Raw genomic sequence first — 18,908 nt, forward strand, 5'->3', positions numbered from 1 at the left:
TGAGGTTTGTCAGTCTAGCAATGAATTTGTACTTAATCTCTTCACCTTTTTCACCCATTCCCCCAACCCCCCTCCCATCTGGCAACCAACAAAATGTTCTCTGCATCTATGAGAATGTTTCTGTTCTGCCTATTCATTTTGTTTGTAGATTCAATTATCGATAGATATGTATTTATTGCCATTTTGTTTGTTCATATTTTTTATCTTTTTCTTCAGAAAGACCCTTCAACATTTGGTATAATAACGGTTTAGTGGTGATGAACTCCTTTAGCTTTTTCTTGTCTGGGAAACTCTTTATATGACCATTGATTGTAAATGACAGCTTTGCAGAATAGAGTAATCATAAAGAATAATTTACACAGATTCAATAGTAGAGTAGGTAAAGCCAACAAGCAAACCATCAATTTGGAATATAAGGAAGCAAAAAACACCCAATCAGAACAGCAAAAAGAAAAAAGAATAAAAAAAAATGAGGATAGTGTAAGGAGCCTCTGGGAAAACTTCAAGCATGCCAACATTCGCATCTTGGGGGTGCCAGGAGGAGAAGAGAGAGAACAAGATATCGAAAACCTATTTGAAACAATAATGGCAGAAAACTTCCCTAACTTGGTGAAGAAAACAGACATACAAGTCCAGGAAGCACAGAGAGTCCCAAACAAGATGAACCCCAAGAGGCCCACACCAAGACACATCATCATCAAAATGCAAAAGGTTCAAGATAAAGAGAGAATCTTAAAAGCAGCAAGAGAAAAGCAGTTAGTTACCTACAAGGGAGTTCCCATAAGGCTGTCAGCTGATTTCTCAAAAGAAACTTTGCAGGCCAGAAAGGAGTGGCAAGAAATATTCAGAGTGATGAAAAGCAAGAACCTACAACCAAGGGTGAGGATTTTTTAAAAAAAAGAATGGGTTAGAGGATGGCAGGATTGGAGAGAGACCAGTTACAGAAATTCAGGCAAGCTCTCTTAAGGTGGAAATAAGACAATGGCAGGGAGGGGATGAAAAGTGAATCCTTTTTAAAACTGGAAAGGAGCAGAAAGAACATCTAGCAATCCCTTTAGCTTAGTTCCAAGTTTTGGATAAGCTGTCTTCACATTATTAAATTCATCTTCAGGGGTGAGCACCAAATTTTTTACTGGAAACCCTCTTTTGTGGAAATGTTAGACCTGCTTCCTGTCTCTGGTTTCTTGGGCAATGATTGGGATGTTCTTGCCATTCAGTGGGATAGAACACAACCTAGTTAAAAACAATTCTTAGACAAATCAATCTTGAACATGTATTATGATTTATCACTTGCAAGAGAATTGGTGAGTGTATGGAAATGAGTTATAGCTAAGAAAACAAAGGTTTACATCAGCAGCTATTTTTTTTAAAGCAGCTACTAAATTAATGAATAGTTTTATCATAGTCATAAACATACCATACTGGTAATTATAGAGGAAACGGAGAGCAGAACACTCTGAAATATCAGGTGTGTAGCCTATCAGAAATAAATATGTCATATTCATCTAAGAAGCAGATGATAAGGCTATTTCTTGGACTGTAATTAGAAATAACAGTTTCAGACTTCCGGTTAAGATGGCGGCGTAGGTAAACGCGGTATCGCGTCATCCCACAACCACATCAAAGTTACAACGAAACTACAGAACAACCATTATACAAAACCACCTGAAATAAAGCTGAAAGGAAGTCCTACAACTACGGAATTAAAGCAGCAGCCACATCCAGACTGGTAGGAGGGACGGAGGCGGACGAGCTGGTCCCACACCCACGAGTGGCGGATAAAAATCAGGAGGGGAAAAATCTTGGCTGGGAAGGTCCTCCCCGAGGACTGAGGGATCCCCGTCCCACATCAGGCGCCCAGCTTAGGGTTCCAGTGCCAGGAAGACAAGTCCCCATGACTTCTGGCTCTAAAACCAGCGGGAACTGAGGCTCAGGGAGGCTGAGGCGACTGGAGCCTCAGGCAGCTCCTCTTAAAGGGCCCACATGAGGACTTACTCGGACTAGCACCCTCCAGGCTCCAGCGTGGTGGAGGCAGCTTGAGGGGCACTGGAGACGGATGGGGAAGAACTGAGTTGTTTGGCATTGGAGCCAAGGCTGGAGAGGCAGCTTTCTCCTGGACAGATGTGCTATCAGAGGCCTTTGTTTCTTTGGTGAGCCCTTCCCTGGGTCAGCAGACAGCTGCCATATCTGGGACTCCAGCAACCTGGCTCACACTGTTTGCTCTGCCCTGGTGACTCCCTGAGGCCCCACCCCACCCAACTTTCAGGCCCACCCAAGCTTTTGCCAGTTGCTTTACCATAAAATTGTCCTGTCTTGGATCCTGCTTCAGGTTTTCCTAATTCTTTCAAACAAGCAGTATCTGGTCTCAGCTAGCCTCATACCTCTCATTAAGTAATACACAGAAGCAGGCACAGGGAGGCGGCCAGAATGAAGAAACAAAGAAACAAGTCCCAGGTGAAAGAACAGAACAAAACTCCAAGAAAAGAACTAAGCAAAATGGAGATAAGCAACCTAACAGATGCTGAGTTCAAAGCACTGCTTATAAGGATGCTCAATGGACTAAGTGAGAACCTCAGTGAACTTAGTGAGGGCCTCAAGAGCCTACAAAAGGACCAGTCAGAAATGAAGGAGGCACTAACTGAAATAAAGAATAATTTACACAGATTCAATAGTAGAGTAGGTAAAGCCAACAAGCAAACCATCAATTAGGAATATAAGGAAGCAAAAAACACCCAATCAGAACAGCAAAAAGAAAAAAGAATCCAAAAAAATGACGATAGTGTAAGGAGCCTCTGGGACAATTTCAAGCGTGCCAACATTTGCATCTTGGGGGTGGCAGAAGGAGAAGAGAGAGAACAAGATATTGAAAACCTATTTGAAACAATAATGGCAGAAAACTTCCCTAACTTGGTGAAGAAAACAGACATTCAAGTCCAGGAAGCACAGAGAGTCCCAAACAAGAGAAACCCAAATAGGTCACACCAAGACACATCATCGTCATGTTGTAACCCAGGAGATCAACCACACTCAGACTCCATTTTTCAGTTTTTGGGGATGTTTTATTACCTGCGCAGGGACTGCAGCCAACCTACACAGAGGAGAACTGCAGCCCTGAGCTCAGGGGGAGGGTTGTTTATATAGGGCAGGGGTCATTCAAGAGTTTAGCAGAACAAGCAAGCTGCTTGTACAGAAGCCGAGGCAGTTAGCGATAAGCAGGAGGGAACGGAGGTGGGAGGGAGCTGAGGCGAAAGGGAACTGGGTAAACTAGGTCAGCATACATCTATTCTGCTATTCATTCCATTATCCAAGTTTTAAAAACTAACAAATTCGAGACGGATATCAGCGGTCAGTCAGGTGCAATACACACATGTTGAACAGTTACAGTTTTATGGGGCAAAGGGAGCTTCAGTTTCTCCCTATCAGTTTCTTTACAGAGCATGCAGGACACTCTGGCCTTGGGGCCGTTTCTGTCCTCCCTTTTCTTGAAGGATGTTGCTTTTCAAATTCCCAGTGAAGGTCAAACTCTGGTTAATTTTTATGGGGCTAAAGCCCTCTATAACATTCCCCATTGTTCATCTTGCTGTCTCTGAGGTTGCTAATTAGGGCAGCTTAAAGACAAGTTGGATTCTAAGGACAGTGAGCTACAACAGTCAAAATGCAAAAGGTTCAAGACAAAAAGAGAATCTTAAAAGCAGCAAGAGAAAAGCAGTTAGTTACCTACAAGGGAGTTCCCATAAGGCTGTCAGCTGATTTCTCAAAAGAAACTTTGTAGGCCAGAAGGTAGTGACAAGAAATATTTACAGTGGTGAAAAGCAAGAACCTACAACCAAGATTACTCTATCCTGCAAAGCTGTCATTTAGAATCGATGGCCATATAAAGACAAGAGAAAGCTAAAGGAGTTCATCACCACCAAACCGTTATTATATGAAATGATGAAGGGTCTTTTTGAAGAAAAAGATAAAATATATGGACAAACAAAATGGCAATGAATAATATCTATCGACAATTGAATCGACAAACAAAATGAACAGGCAGAACAGAAACATTCTCATAGATGCAGAGAACATTTTGTTGGTTGCCAGATGGGAGGGGGGTTGGGGGAATGGGTGAAAAAGGTGAAGGGATCAAGAAGTACAAATTGGTTGCTAAGCTGACAAACCTCAAAGGGAAGGGGGTTGGGGGTGGGAAGAAATAAACCAAAGAACCTATATGTATATATGCATAACCAATGGACACAGACAGCAGTGTGGGGACAGGCAGGCGGGGGGTGGGAGTGGGGAGGAGGGGGTCAATGGTGGAAAAATGAGAAATATCTGTAATACATTAAACAATAAAGATAAGTTAAAAAAAAAAAAAGAAAAGAAATAACAGTTTTATTCCCATTTATGGGGTCCCAATTTACAGGGAAAGCAGAAACCCCTCTAAAAAGGGCAGAAGCAGCCCTGGCCAGTTTGGCTCAGCGGTTAGAGCGTGGGCCTACGGTCCGGAGAGACACGGGTTCGGTTCCCGCTAAGGGTATGTACCTCGGTTGCAGTTTGTCCCCTGCCTGGGTTGGTCGTGTGGGTGGCAGCCACTTGATGTGTCCCTTTCACATTGATGTTTCTCTCTCTCTCTCTTCTTCTCTCTCCCTCCCACTCTATCTGAACAAAAAATGGAAAAATGTCCTTGGATGAGGATAAAATAAATAAATAAATAAAATAAAAAACTATTAAAAAATAAAATAAAAAAATAAAAAGGGCAGAAGCAGAGAATCCAAGCAACAAGCTCTAACTTTAAACAGGGGGCTGTCAGGCCCTGGCCGGTTTGGCTCAGCGGTTAGAGTGTCGGCCTGCGGTCCTGAGAGACCCGGGTTCCCGCTAAGGGCGTGTACCTTGGTTGCAGTTTGTCCCCGGCCCTGGTCGGTTGTGCGGGTGGCGGCCACTCGATGTGTCCCTTTCACATCGGTGTTTCTCTCTCTCTCTCTGTTCCTCTCCCCCCCCCCCCACTCTACCTGAACAAAAAATGGAAAAATGTCCTCCAGTGAGGATAAAAAAATAAATAAATAAATAAACAGGGGGCTGTCAGTACACTTCTCAAACTACCAAGTAAGAAGCAGAAACATGGTTTGCCTAGTTCTTGGTTTGGGACAATTGTTTTTTCCTGTTCCTTTGGCTTGCGAGGAGCAGGCATTCATTGCTGTCAGGTGAGATGGTGAGTTAATTTTGGAATGTGCTGAGTTGAAGGGCCAGTGGGTTATTTGAATCCAACTGTAAGATGGACATCTGGATCCAGAACTTGACTGATTTAAGTTGAAAATAGATTTGGACTATATTTAATATTAATTATAAAAGGATGTATAATTTTGATTTAATCGCAGTTCAATGTAAGCATCATAAAGGGTGAATACTCTATTATGCAAACCACTCTATGTTCGGTGCCTAGAAGAGTGATTGGCACAAAGGGTCATAAATGGTTTCATAATGAGTATTTTAGAGATAGGAGCTCGACATGCCCTTACTTCCAAAACGAGGTCAAGGAGCCCGTGGTTCTGTCCCTCCTGCCCCTTTAAGAAAGCGGAGGGAAGGTTGTTGAAAGGGCTGCTGGGAAGGAAGGCGGAGCCTGCCGCCCGGCGTTTCGCTCCCGCGCTGCGCGCTCAGCCTGAGGTTCCGGGGTCGGCAGTGCGACCCGCGCACAGTTGTAATAAATGCGCGAGAAGACGCGCAGCAGGAGTGACAGGTGCCCTGCGCTTTAGCCTCCCCGGGAGGTGGTAGCGAAGCCAGGTAAGGCGTAACGGAAGACTGTCCCGTTAAGACCGACTGCTGTGCCCCTTGGAGGGAAATAACGTGGTCACAAACACTTTTGGAATATACCCGTGTTAACCCGTCCTCTTTCCTGATCAACTAATACATACACGAAGTGTCCTGCATGGAAGCACATATTCAAAACCGATTGGTGGTGGGGTGGGAGGGGCAGGCGTCCCTCTAGAGGACATGCTGTCCAAAACCCAAATCACCTCTCATTTGCTCTTTTTAAACCGTAGGCTTGTGCGATTCCAGGGCTAACCCAGTAATTCCTGACCGAACCAGGCCGATGGGACTCGGCTATTTCCAGGGCGCACACATAGGATGACCAACCCCTCTGAAGTTGATCCTTCATTCGCAGACGATAGAGGCCGACAGGCATTTGGTCCTGCCTGCGTTTTGATAATGAACCACCAACATTTAAAAGGGGGAGCGTATGCATAAATATCTGGATAAGTTTGAGAAATGGGAAGATCTGGCAAGGCTCCCCGCCTGGCAGCATTTTGCTGCCCTCCCTGGGCCAGTGTTTGGAAGCAGCGTCCCCTTTGCCACAGCCTCTCTGTTAACCCGCTCCTTCTGCATCGCTCATTTATGCCAGGCACTGGGGTTGTGGGCCCCTACCCTAAATACTAGGTCAGTGACTTTCAACATTTTCATCTGGTGGCACACATAAACTAATTATTAAAACTCTTCAGCACACCAAAAAAAAATATATGTTTTGCCGACCTGACAAAAAATTTGGTATAATTTTGATTCATTCACACCGGATGGCTATTGTATTAGCTGTTGTCATTTTTTTATTTGAAAATCTAAGGGAAAAGAGGTCAGTGCCCCTGGATAGTCAGGTATCGCATGTTTTAAAAATTCTTTCCCCGCTGTGTGGCTCAGTGGTTGAGCATGGACAGATACACCAAGAGGTCACTGGTTAGATTCCTGGTCAGGGCACAGGCCCAGGTTGTGGGCCTGAACCCCAGAGGGGGGCATGCTGGAGGAGGCCAATGGATGTTCTTTCTCATCGATGTTTCTGTCTCTCTCCCTCTCTCTCTCAAATCAATAAAGAAAAAATATATATATATATTTTTTTAATCTTCACCCGAGGACATTTTTCCATTTTTTATTCAAATAGAGCAGGAAGGAGAGAGAGGAAGAGAGAGAAACATCGATGTGAAAGGGACACATCGAGTGGCCGCCACCCACACGACCCAACCAGGGCCGGGGACAAACTGCAGCCAAGGTACATGCCCTTAGCGGGAACCGAACCCGGGTCTCTGTGGACCGCAGGCTGATGCTCTGACCGCTGAGCCAAACCGGCCAGGCAATAAAGAAAAATATTAAAACTAAATAAATAAATAAGAATTCTTGAGGCACACTGGTTGAAAAATCACTGACTTAGGTGACTATTTAAGACATTTGTGCAGAATAGACCAGAGGTCCCAAACAACTGTGGGTATAATTTGCACTTAAACTGCTGTTCCTCAATCCTATTTCTTTTCAAGGTGGTTTTCTTTTGGAACAAGTCTTTTCAACACAGGCTTGATAAAGGTGAATTGTCACAGATATTTATAGGAGATTTGGGAGTTGATATTCTTTTATTCCAATGAAATCCGTAAAGTTTCTTTTTTTTTTTTTTTTAAAGAAAAAATCTAGCCCAGCCAGTGTGGCTCAGTGGTTGAGTGTTGACCCATGCACCATGAGGTCGCAGGTTCAATTCCCAGTCAGGGCACATGCCCAAATTGTGGGCCCAATTCCCATTGGGGGGCATGCAGGAGGCGGCCAATCAATGTTCTCTCTCATCAAAGTTTCTCTCTTCCTCTCCCTTTCTCTCTCTCTAAAATCAATAAAGAAAAAAAAAAAAGAGAAAAAGAAAGAAGAAAAGAAAATCTAAATCTGTTTACATAGATATTTTATGCTATGACAATCTTTTTTTTAATCCTCACCCGAGGACATTTTTCGATATTTTGTTCAGATAGAGTGGGAGGGTGAGAGAGAGAGAGAAAGAGAGAGAGAAACATCGACATGAAAGGTACACATCCAGTGGCTGCCTCCCGCATGACCCAACCAGGGCCAGGGACAAACTACAACCGAGATACGTGCCCTTAGCGGAACCGAACCCGGGTCTCTCCAGACCGCAGGCCGACGCTCTAACCCCTGCGCCAAACCGGCCAGGGCTCATTATTGACATAGAGTGTGGTCAGTGCAATTTGTAGATCTCTGCCTACAGAAAATTATGGTTTGTTAGCCTCCACAACTCTTGGCTAGACTTCATAAAGGCAAGAACTGTGTTTGCCTGTTACTTGTGCTATCCCACCTCTAGGATCTAAGCTTCCTAGTCTTTTGTTTATTTTGTTCACAGTTGCCAAGCACAGTGCCTACTTCAAGATAAATGATTGAATGTATGAAATAACTTTAAAATCATACCTTATTTTATGAAACAGGCATTGTTCCTGAAGATTTCTCTCAAAATCAAATGCTTGTATTTGTTTGAAATTATTAAAAGGATTCCATTGTGAAAAGGCATGGCTTTAAAGATCAGATTTTTCTAAATTGATGCACCAAAGCTTTAATCTAAAATGAACTTGTATTGCCCTGGCCAGGTAGCTCAGTTGGTTAGAGTGTTGTGCCCATACTCCAAAGTTGCAGGTTTTATCTCCAGTCAGGGCACATAATGAATCAACCAATGAATGCATAAATAAATGGAACAATTTGATGTTTCTCTTTCTCCCTCTCTCTCTCTCAAAATCAATACATTAAAAAAATAAAATAAAATGAACTTGTACTTGTGGATTATATGCTACAGAAGTTACATTGTAATATTTTCTACTATGTAATAGGATGTGGAAGTGTCAGTGAGCCTTGGAATTTTCAGTATTATTTCTGTTTTTAGAGATCTAGAGATTCCAGTTGAGATCAAGTTGGCAGCCAGAACCTTATACTTGGCCTATGAGGAGCAGCTCTTATCAACATCAGTGACAGAACCTGTGGTTTGGAAAAGGACTGATGGCTTTGAACCCAGGCTGGAGGACATTTGCACTGTTTCCAACGAACCAGAGTGGTGTCTTTCTAAAGGCCATGAGAAGCAGTGGTCTTTCCTCGTACTCCTGGGGCCACTATCTCTGGAGAGGGACTGGAAGCTTTTTGGATCCTGAGATGAAAGCTTTCCTGGAGGAGAACACTGAAGTCACCAGCAGTGGCAGCCTCACCCCTGAAATCCGGTTACGGCTGTTGACCCCCAGATGCAAGTTCTGGTGGGAAAGAGCTGACCTGTGGCCCCACGGTGATCCTTACTGGGCAATCTACTGGCCAGGAGGCCAAGCTCTGTCTAGGTACTGCCCTGTCTGAAATGGTTGCTTCGATCCTTTCTCTTTTCAGGCCTTTCCAACTTTGCATCCTCCCCCCCCCCCCGCCCCCCCGGCCTACACATACAAAAACAGAGAAAACTCAACATTCTTCTTTTCTTAATTTTGAGCAGTTTAAACATTTTTTTTTTTGGTTGCTTTGTTACATAGTTTTACCTTCTACTCCAAGTTTATTAAGGCATTTCCCAAAATCTAGTTCTTTCCCCAAGAGAAGTCAGCCTATGGTCAACACCAAGACTGGAGATAGCTGTAACTATCCATATCTCCCACTACTCTCAGGTTCATGGTTTGTAATGTATGAGATCCCAGAGAGAATCGAAAGTCCTTCAGCATTCCTAGCCTAGTCCTTTAAATGTGGCTCCTTAAGACTCACACCCCCTCCATGATTGTCTCTTCTTCATGTCCCAAAGAACAGGAGATGTGAGCGAATGGCTGCTCAAGGACTCCCTATTCTTTAGTGGTTTATTGTCACCTCAAGTGAACTCACTACTTGAATCTGCATTTTTAAATTCCTTCCTTCCTACTCCCCATACTGCAGAGGTCTTCTTTAGGACATTTTCTCACACATTCACACTATGCTTTTATTAAAACACAGCTGCTGAGACAGAGGCAAGAACTTTCAGCTTTCAATCTAGCCTTTGCTCTTGGATTGGTAAATGATTTCATCCGTTTATGCCTTGAGTTTCCAGAGGTGTGAGACAAAAAGGATAAGGACTTCTCTTTCATAGGAATGGTATGGCCAAACAGAGTTAATGCTATATATCGTTTTAAATGAAAAATAAATAAAGGTAAACAGTTTTTTTTTGGAGACTACCAAGCTTTCCAGGTGGTATCAAACAATTTAAATTTTTTGTTGTGTTGCCAAATTTTCAAACTTTACTGCTCACATATATTAAAAGTAGCAACATTATAAGTGACTATTTTTTTTCTTTTTAAATTTATCCTTATTGTTGAATGAATTATGTCTCCCCCCTTTTCCCCCCATTGATCCCTTCTCCATGCTCCCGCCCTCCCTCTTGCCTTCCCCACCCTATTGTCTGTGTCCATTGGTTATGTATAGATGCATATAAGTTCTTTGGTTTATCTCTTCCCACCCTCCCTCCCTCCTTTCCTTTGAGGTTCATCATTCTACCAACCAATTTGTAGTTTTTATTTCCTTCACTTTTATCACCCATCCCCCCCAGGCCCCTCCCATCTGGCAACCAACAAAAAATTCTCTGTCTCTGTGAGTCTGTTTCTATTCTGCTTGCTCATTTTATTTGTAGAGTCAATTGTTGATAGATACGTATTTATTGCCATTTTATTGTTCATATTTTTGTTCTTTTTCAAAAAGACCCATCAACATTTCATATAATACTGGTTTGGTGGTGATGAACTCCTTTAGCTTTTTCTTGTCTGGGAAACTCTTTATATGTCCATCGATTCTAAATGATAGCTTTGCAGGATGGAGTAATCTTGGTGGTAGGTTGTTGTTTTTCATCACTTTGAATATTTCTTGCCACTCCTTTCTGGCCTGCAAAGTTTCTTTTGAGAATTCAGCTCACAGTGTTATGGGAGCTCCCTTGTAGGTAACTAACTGCTTTTCTCTTGCTGCTTTTAAGATTCTCTCTTTGGCCCTGGCCAGTTTGGCTCAGCAGTTAGAGCGTCAGCCTGCAGACCAGAGAGTCCCGGGTTCAGTTCCCACTAGGGGCATGTACCTTGATTGTGGTTTGTCCCCAACCCTGTTTGAGGTCATGTGGGTGGCGACCACTTGATGTGTCTCTCTCACATAGATGTCTCTCTCTCTCTCTCTTCCCCCCTCACTCCCTCCTGCTCTATCTGAAGATAAATGCAAAAATGTCCTCGGGGAGGATAAAAAAAAAAAAAGATTCTCTCTTTGTCTTTAACCTTTGGCATTTTGATGATGATGTGCCTTGGTGTGAACCTCTTTGGGTTCATCTTGTTTGGGACTCTGTGCTTCCTGGACTTGTCTGTTTCCTTCACCAAGTTAGGGAAGTTTTCTGTTATTATTTTTTCAAATAGGTTTTTAATTTCTTGTTCTTGCTCTTCTCCTTCTGGCACCCCCATGATATGAATGTTGGTATGCTTGAAGTTGTCCCACAGGCTCCTTATACTATCCTCTTTTTTTTTTTTTTTAATTTTTTTGTTCTGATTGGGTGTTTTTTACTTTCTTATATTCTAAATTGATGATATGCTTCTTGGCTTCACCTACTCTACAATTGATTCTCTGTAAGGTATTCTTTTTTTTTTTTATCCTCACCCGAGGACATTTTTTCTGTTTTTTGTTCAGATAGAGTGTGGGAGGGAGAGAGAGAGAGAGAAACATCGACGTGAAAGGGACACGTCGAGTGGCTGCCACCCACACGACCCAACCATGGCCGGGGACAAACTGCAACCGAGGCACGTGCCCCCAGCGGGAACCGAACCCGGGTCTCTCCGGACCGCAGGCCGACGCTCCAACCGCTGAGCCAAACCGGCCAGGGCTGTAAGGTATTCTTTATTTCAGTTAATGCATCCTTCATTTCTGACTGGTCCTTTTTTATGCTCTTGAGGTTCTCACTACGTTCCTTGAGCATCCTTATAACCAATGTTTTGAACTCTGCATCTGCTATATTGCTTATCTCTATTTCGTTTAGTTCTTTTCCTGGAGTTTTGTTCTGTTCTTTCATTTGGGACATGTTTCTTTGTCTTCTCATTTTGGCTGCCTCCTTGAGTTTGTTTCTATGTATTAGGTAGAGTTGCTGTGTCTCCTAGGCATCCTAGGGTGGCCTATTATAGATTTCCTGTAGGGTCTAGTGGTACAGTCTCCCTGATCACCCCAGCTGGGCCCTGGAGGTGCACCCCTCACGTGGGCTGTCCACCCATCTGTTGTAATTGAGTCTTGATTTCTGTTGGCACGTCAATGGGAGGGATTTACTCAGGCTAATCAGCTGCAAGGACTGGCTGTGCCCACTGACCTCTGACTACCTTGGACGATTGGCTGTGTAGGGGCCCACCACACAGAGCAAGACTTAACTTCAGCAGGGCTCTGGTACCCACTGAATCTACTCCTTGAGGGTGTCACTTGTGGAGGTGGTTGGATGGTAGTGCTTCGATGTGGTCTGAAGCTGGCCACTGGGTGTGCTGGCTCTGGGGCAAGGTCAGTCTCTGCCTGTGTTGTACCTGGGCCCACCAGGCATAAGATAGTGATCTAAATATGGCTGCTTCTTATGCTGGTCCTGGAGGTGCCCAGGAAAAGCCAAGCTGTGAACCAAAGCTGACTGCTTCTAGTGCCAGGCCTGGGGCCAGTTAGCTAGAGGTATGGGGCTCACTAAGGCCAGATGTTTGAGACAATTTAGGAAAATCTGAAGTGGGAGCCACGACAGGCCAATCCTTTGGTAAAGTCATTGGAAACAGCTTGAGTGGGCCAGAAAGTTGGGTGGGGCAGGGGCTCAGGGAGTCACCAGGGTGGGGCAAACAGTGGGAACCAGGTGCTGGAGTCCCAGATTTGGCACATGTCTGATTGCCCTGTGTGGGAAGGGCTCACCAAAGGAACAGCGGGGTCTACCAGCACATCTGTTAGGGAGAAAGGTGCCCCTCAAGCTCTTGCCTCGATGCCAAACAACTTAGTTCTTGTTGGTATGTCTCTGGTGCCTTTCAAGCTGCCCCCCTAACGCTGGAACCTGGAGGGAGCTGGTCTGAGTAAGTCCGTGCGCCGGCCCTTTGGGAGGAATTGCCTGGGACTCCAGCAGCCTCAGCCTCCTTCACGCTCACTTCCCACTGGTTTTTACAGCCAGAAGTTATGGGGGCTTCTCTTCCTGGCACTGGAACCCTGAGCTGGGTGGGTCTGATGTGGCATGGGACCCCCTCACTCCTCAGGGAGGACTTTCCCAGCCGAGGAATCCTCTTGGTCGGTCTGTATTCTTGGTTCTTTGTAGTTTCTGGATCATAGTAAGTGCTCAAACTTTTTTTGTTGTTGTTCTTTTTTTTTTTTTTTTATTAATTAATTTTTGTTACAGCAAACTTTTATTTTTATCCTCACCCGAGAACATTTTTCCTTTTTTGTTGTTCAGACAGTGGGAGGGAGAGAGAGGAAGAGGGAGAGACAGAGAGAAACATTGACGTGAAAGGGACACATCGAGTGGCTGCCACCCGCACGACCAACCAGGGCCGGGGACAAACCACAACCGAGGTACGTGCCCTTAGCGGGAACCGAACCCGGGTCTCTCTGGACCGTAGGCTGACGCTCTAACCGCTGAGCCAAACCGGCCAGGGCGTCAAACTTTTAAACATTTGACATGAAGAGCCTGATGAGTCAGTTGTGTGGAAGTGCTCTTCACACCTGCTGAAGAGAAATCCAATGACTCGGTCCTCTCTGCCATCTTTGTCCAGCTCTGAAGAGCGGCATTTTGTCTCACTCTAGTCAGGCCAAACTTGCCAAGCTTGGACCATATTCTTCTGCAAAGTTCCACTACTTTTTTGTCCACTGAACCCAAAGTAATTCTTTTTTGGACAGCTCTTACTGAGTTTCTCCCGTGTTTTCCCCTTCCTTTCTAATTTAGGTATCTTTTGGATAACCCTGCCATTGTCAGAGGAAAATCTGTGTTAGATCTTGGGAGTGGATGTGGAGCTACTGCCATCGCTGCTAAGATGAGTGGGGCATCGAGGATCTTGGCCAACGACATAGACCCTAGTAAGTGTTTCATTTATTTTTTTTATCCTCGCCTGAGGACATTTTTCCATTTTTGTTCAGATAGAGTGGGAGGGAGAGAGAGGAAGAGAGAGCGAGAGAGAAACATTGACGTGAAAGGGACACATTGAGTGGCTGCCACCGGCACAACCCAACCAGGGCCGGGGACAAACTGCAACCAAGGTACGTGCCCTTAGCGGGAACCGAACCCGGGTCTCTCTGGACCGCAGGCCAATGCTCTAGCCGCTGAGCCAAACCGGCCAGGGTAGGATTTCATATTTTAAGATATGTTAAGCTCATCCTTTTTTCCCTTCCAGGATCAATATCTACAGATGCCTCAAGATGATAGCTTATACCCATGTGTATTTTATAATATCATATTGTGAACCTATGTGCAGTGGGGAGTTTTGTGAGGCATGAGTGGACAGTGCATTTTTTCCTGAGAGGCTATGTATTTGTGTGTCAGATATCCCAAAGAGATACCAACCTGAGAACACTTACTGTTAATTTATGGGCTAGGAATTTATTGAAATATATAGGTGTGTTTATTTTACCCCAAAACCAAGTGAGGATGGGTCTGTATCTTTGAGGGCGATTTTGTTCCCTCAGAATCCAAGTTGAGACAGGAAAGTTTTTATTTTATCTGCCTCTCTTCTAGTCGTTCCTTGTACCGAGGGTCTAGTCCTTGAAGGTCCTTATTTTATACACGGCGCTCAGTTTTAACTTGCTACCTTGCTCAAGTGCAAGGCTTGTTTCCCTTACTCCTGTAACAAACCAAACATCAATTTGAGACAGAAACAGCAGCTGGTTGCCTTATGTACGAGCCCTAACAGGGCATCCAACCCAAAACCCAGGCATGTTCCTTAAAACCCCAACATTTCCAGGTGTATTTATTGTTTGTTTTATATTCAGAATATCCATTCACATATTTGAAAATTGCAGTAATAGCTTACATTGGTATAAACTTTAAGCTTCCTTACCTAAAAAACATCTTTCAACAAAAGAAGGGAAACCTGGCTGGTGTGGCTCAGTTGGTTGGAGCATCATTCTGTACACCAAAGGGTGGCGAATTTGATTCCCAATCAGGGCACATACCCAGGTTGTAGGTTGGATCCCTAATTGGGGCACATTCGGGAGGCAACCGATAGATGTATCTCTCTCACATCAATGTTTCTCTCTCTCTCCCTATCTCTCTCTAAAATCAATTAAAAAAAAAAAAAAAGAACTTTGGCCTGGCCAATGTGGCCCAGTTGGTTGAGCGTCGACCCATGCACCGAGAGGTCGCCAGTTTGATTCCCAGTCAGGGCACATGCCCGGGTTGTGGGCCAAATCCCCAGTGGGGGGCATGCAGGAGGTATCCAGTCGATGTTCTCTCTCATCGATGTTTCTATCTCTCTCCCTCACCCTTCCTCTCTCTCTCTCAAATCAGTGAAGAAAGAAAAGAAAGAAAGGTTGCTGGTTCAATTCCTGGTCAGGGCGTGTGCTTGGGTTGCAGGCTCAATCCCTGGGGGGTAGGAGGCTGTAGGAGGCAGCCAAACAAGGTTTCTCTCTCATATCAATGTTTCTCTCCCTTCCTCTTCCTAAAAATCAATTAAATATCTTTTAAAGGGAAAAACACTGTTAGGAGATTTTTCTAAATAAAGTAATCAATAGGTAATGAAAACAGCCTAGTATATACCAATTCATCGTGTGCTTTTTTAAAGTTGCAGGAATGGCTATTACACTAAATTGTGAATTGAACCACCTGACTCCTTTTCCCATTTTAACCAAGAACATTTTGGATTTGGAACAAGGTAAATGGGACCTGATTGTGCTTGGAGATATGTTTTATGATGAAGACCTTGCAGATAGTCTTCATCGATGGCTGAAGAATTGCTTTTGGACCCACAGAACTCAAGTACTGATCGGTGACCCTGGCCGACCCCAGTTCAGAGGACACAGCATTCAGCATCAGCTGCACAAAGTTGTAGAATATTCACTTCCAGAACCTACTAGGCAGGAAAACAATGGACTGACAACAAGCATAGTGTGGGATTTCCAGCCTTGAGTTGTCAGAATGCTTCCAAGTATGGATATAGCCGTGTTTGGATTTTACCCTAAAAGACTCTCCAGTTTGAAGAATGCAATTCTTATTAAATGACAAATCTTGTTTTTAAAATATGAAGGTTTAAAGTTTTGTCAGCTTTTGTCATGTAACTAGTTCTACATTATGCCAAATATAACCCTCTGACTACCCCCTAAAGGACTCAGAATGTGCCCAGACCTCCTGGTGTTCATCCTCCAGACTCCCTGGCATCTAGCATCCAGACCTCTGACATCTGGTTGATAACCATCCAGGACCAATCCTAGGGCTAAGAATTCAGGACTGATTATTCTCAAGGATATGACTTACTACAAACTCCTGCCTGGCTGGAGTGGTTCAGTTGGTTGGAGCGTTGTCCCATACACTCGAAGGTTGCTGATTCAGTTCCTGGTCAGGGCACATGCCTGGGTTTTGGGTTGGATGCCCGGTTAGGGCTTGTACATAAGGCAACCAATTGATGTTTCTCTCTCACATTGATGTTTCTCTGTTTCTCTCTCTCTCCCTCTCCCTCCCTCCCTTGCTCCCTCGCTCCCGCTCCCTTTCCCTCCCTCCTTTCTTCCCTCTCTCCCTTCCTCTCTCTAAGCATGTCCTTGGGTGAGGATTAAAAAGTAATAATAATAAATAAATAAAGTTAAAATAAAAAAGAACTCTTAACTTTTCTTCTTAGGAATACTTCTGAGTTTTTCCCTAACTGTGTTTCCAGTGTGCAAACTCTAAGACCTTTGAATAAATATTTGTCATTTTTTTCTAGCAAAGCTTCCAGACTCTTTTTGAGTTTGTTTGACAATACCTACATATGTATGTATGTGTACAAAATACATATTTGCTTGTAGTATACATGGAATATCCCCGGAGAGATAAATAAGAAATTGGTAATAGTGGTTGCCTTCTGAGAAGGTACCAGATAGCTGGTGGACTGGGGTGGGAGGAAGACCTAGTTTTTACCTTTGGGTCTTCTAATTTTGTACTAATTATATGTACTGTATTTTATATTTTTTTAATTTAAAACTGTTGTAAACGCCACCACTGTATATGTATGTGTCATAAAATGTAGCCTGGTAGTGGCTCTATATATATTCACACTTAATAACATACCACATTTATAAAGTAAAGACAAAAAAGAGAGTTGAATGTGTAAACTCTCCTTCCAAACATGTATAAGAAATTTACCATTACCATACTTTCCTTGTTTTTTTTTTCTTTTTTAATTTTAGTAATATAATTTACTTAACTCATATATCCAAGACATTATCATTCAAACAAGTCATTAATATAAAAAATTATTGAGATATTTAGCTCTTTTTTTCTTACTTAGTTCAAAATTTGGATGGTTTCCTTTAAAAATTTTTTTATTCTGTTATAATTGACATACATTATTATATTAGTTTCAGGTGTATCCCCCAGTGATTAGACATTATGTAACTTACTAAGCGATCATCCCAATAAACCTCGCACCCATCTGACACCATACATTGTTATTAGAATATTATTGACTATATTCCCTATGCTGTACTTTATATTCCCATGACTATTCTGTAACAACGAATTTGTGCTTCTTAATCCTTTCACCCTTTCCACCCATTCCCCCAGCACCTCTCCCGTGTAGCAGCCATCAAAATGTTCTCTGTTGGACAGCTACTTGCAAAAAAAAAATGAAGCTAGAACACCAACTTACACCATACACAAGAATAAAATCAAAATGAATAAAATATGTAAATGTAACTCATGAATCCATAAAAATTCTAGAAGAAAATGTAGGCAACAAAATCTCAGATATCATACACAGCAGAATTTTCACTGATACAACACCTAAGGCAACAGAAACAAAGGAAAAAATGAACACGTGGGACTACATCAAACTAAAAACCTTCTGCACAGCAAAAGAAACAACCATCAAAATAAAAAAAGGGATCCCACTATATGGGAGACCATAATCGCTAATGATGTGTCAGATAAGGGGTTAATTTCCAAAATATATAGTGCTCATACAACTCAACAAAAGGAAGACAAAGAACCCAATTAAAAAATGGGCAGAGGGCCCTGGCGGGTTTGGCTCAGTGGTTAGAGTGTCAGCCTGTGGTCCTGATAGACCCGGGTTCGGTTCCCGCTAAGGGCATGTACCTTGGTTGCAGTTTGTCCCTGGCCCTGGTTGGGTCGTGCGGGTGGCAGCCACTCGATGAGTCCCTTTCATGTCGATGTTTCTCTTTCTCTCCACTCTTTCTGAACAAAAAAATGGAAAAATGTCCTTGGGTGAGGGAAAAAAAAAATGGGCAGAGGACCTAAATAGACACCTCTCCAAAAAGGTCATACAAATGGCCAAGAGACATATGAAGAAATGCTCAACATCACTAATCATCAGAAAGATGCAAATTAAAACAACTATGAGGTATCACCTCACACCTGTCAGAATGGCCGCCATCAACAAATCCTCAAACAACAAGTGCTGGCGAGGGTGTGGAGAAAAGGAGACTCTAGTACACTGCCGGTGGGAATGTAGACTGGTGCAGCCGCTGTGGAAAACACTATGCTGTTACCTCAGAAAGTTAAAAATTGAACTTCCATTTGACCCAGTGATCCCACTTCTAGGAATATACCCTAAGAAGCCTGAAACACTAATCAGAAAGAATATATGTACCTCTATGTTAAAAAGCTGTGGTACATGTACACAATGGAATACTATGCAGCTGTAAGAAAGAAAGATCTCTTATCCTTTGAGGTGGCATAGAAGATCTGGAGAGTATTATGCTAAACGAAACAAGCCAAGCAGAGAAAGACAAATATCACATCATCTCACTTATTTGTGGAATATAATGAACTAAATAAACTGCTGGACAAAATTAACCCAGAGACATAGAGGTGGGGTACAGACTGACAAGCCAAGCCTCAGAGGAGGGGGATTTGGGGGGGGGGAGAGAGATAAACCACAGAACTTACATGCATGTATGCATGACCAATGAACATAGACAACAAAGCTGGGGACTAGGGCAGGGGGGAAGGGGAGAAGGGTGTCAGTGGGGGA

At 43.4% G+C, this 18,908-nt stretch overlaps 1 protein-coding gene across 1 annotated transcript; it reads left to right on the forward strand.

Moving 5' to 3' along the window:
• The first annotated feature begins 5,617 nt into the window (after positions 1 to 5,617).
• Positions 5,618 to 15,913, forward strand: ETFBKMT (electron transfer flavoprotein subunit beta lysine methyltransferase). The gene is made up of 4 exons (XM_036252518.1): positions 5,618 to 5,760; positions 8,666 to 9,104; positions 13,679 to 13,809; positions 15,510 to 15,913. Exons 2-4 carry the CDS (start codon positions 8,779 to 8,781, stop codon positions 15,851 to 15,853), a joined length of 801 nt encoding a protein of 266 aa, XP_036108411.1. The 5' UTR covers positions 5,618 to 5,760; positions 8,666 to 8,778; the 3' UTR covers positions 15,854 to 15,913.
• The last annotated feature ends 2,995 nt before the right edge of the window (positions 15,914 to 18,908 follow it).

This window comes from Molossus molossus, unplaced genomic scaffold (assembly GCF_014108415.1).
Source record: "Molossus molossus isolate mMolMol1 unplaced genomic scaffold, mMolMol1.p scaffold_m16_p_10, whole genome shotgun sequence".
NCBI lineage: Eukaryota > Metazoa > Chordata > Mammalia > Chiroptera > Molossidae > Molossus > Molossus molossus.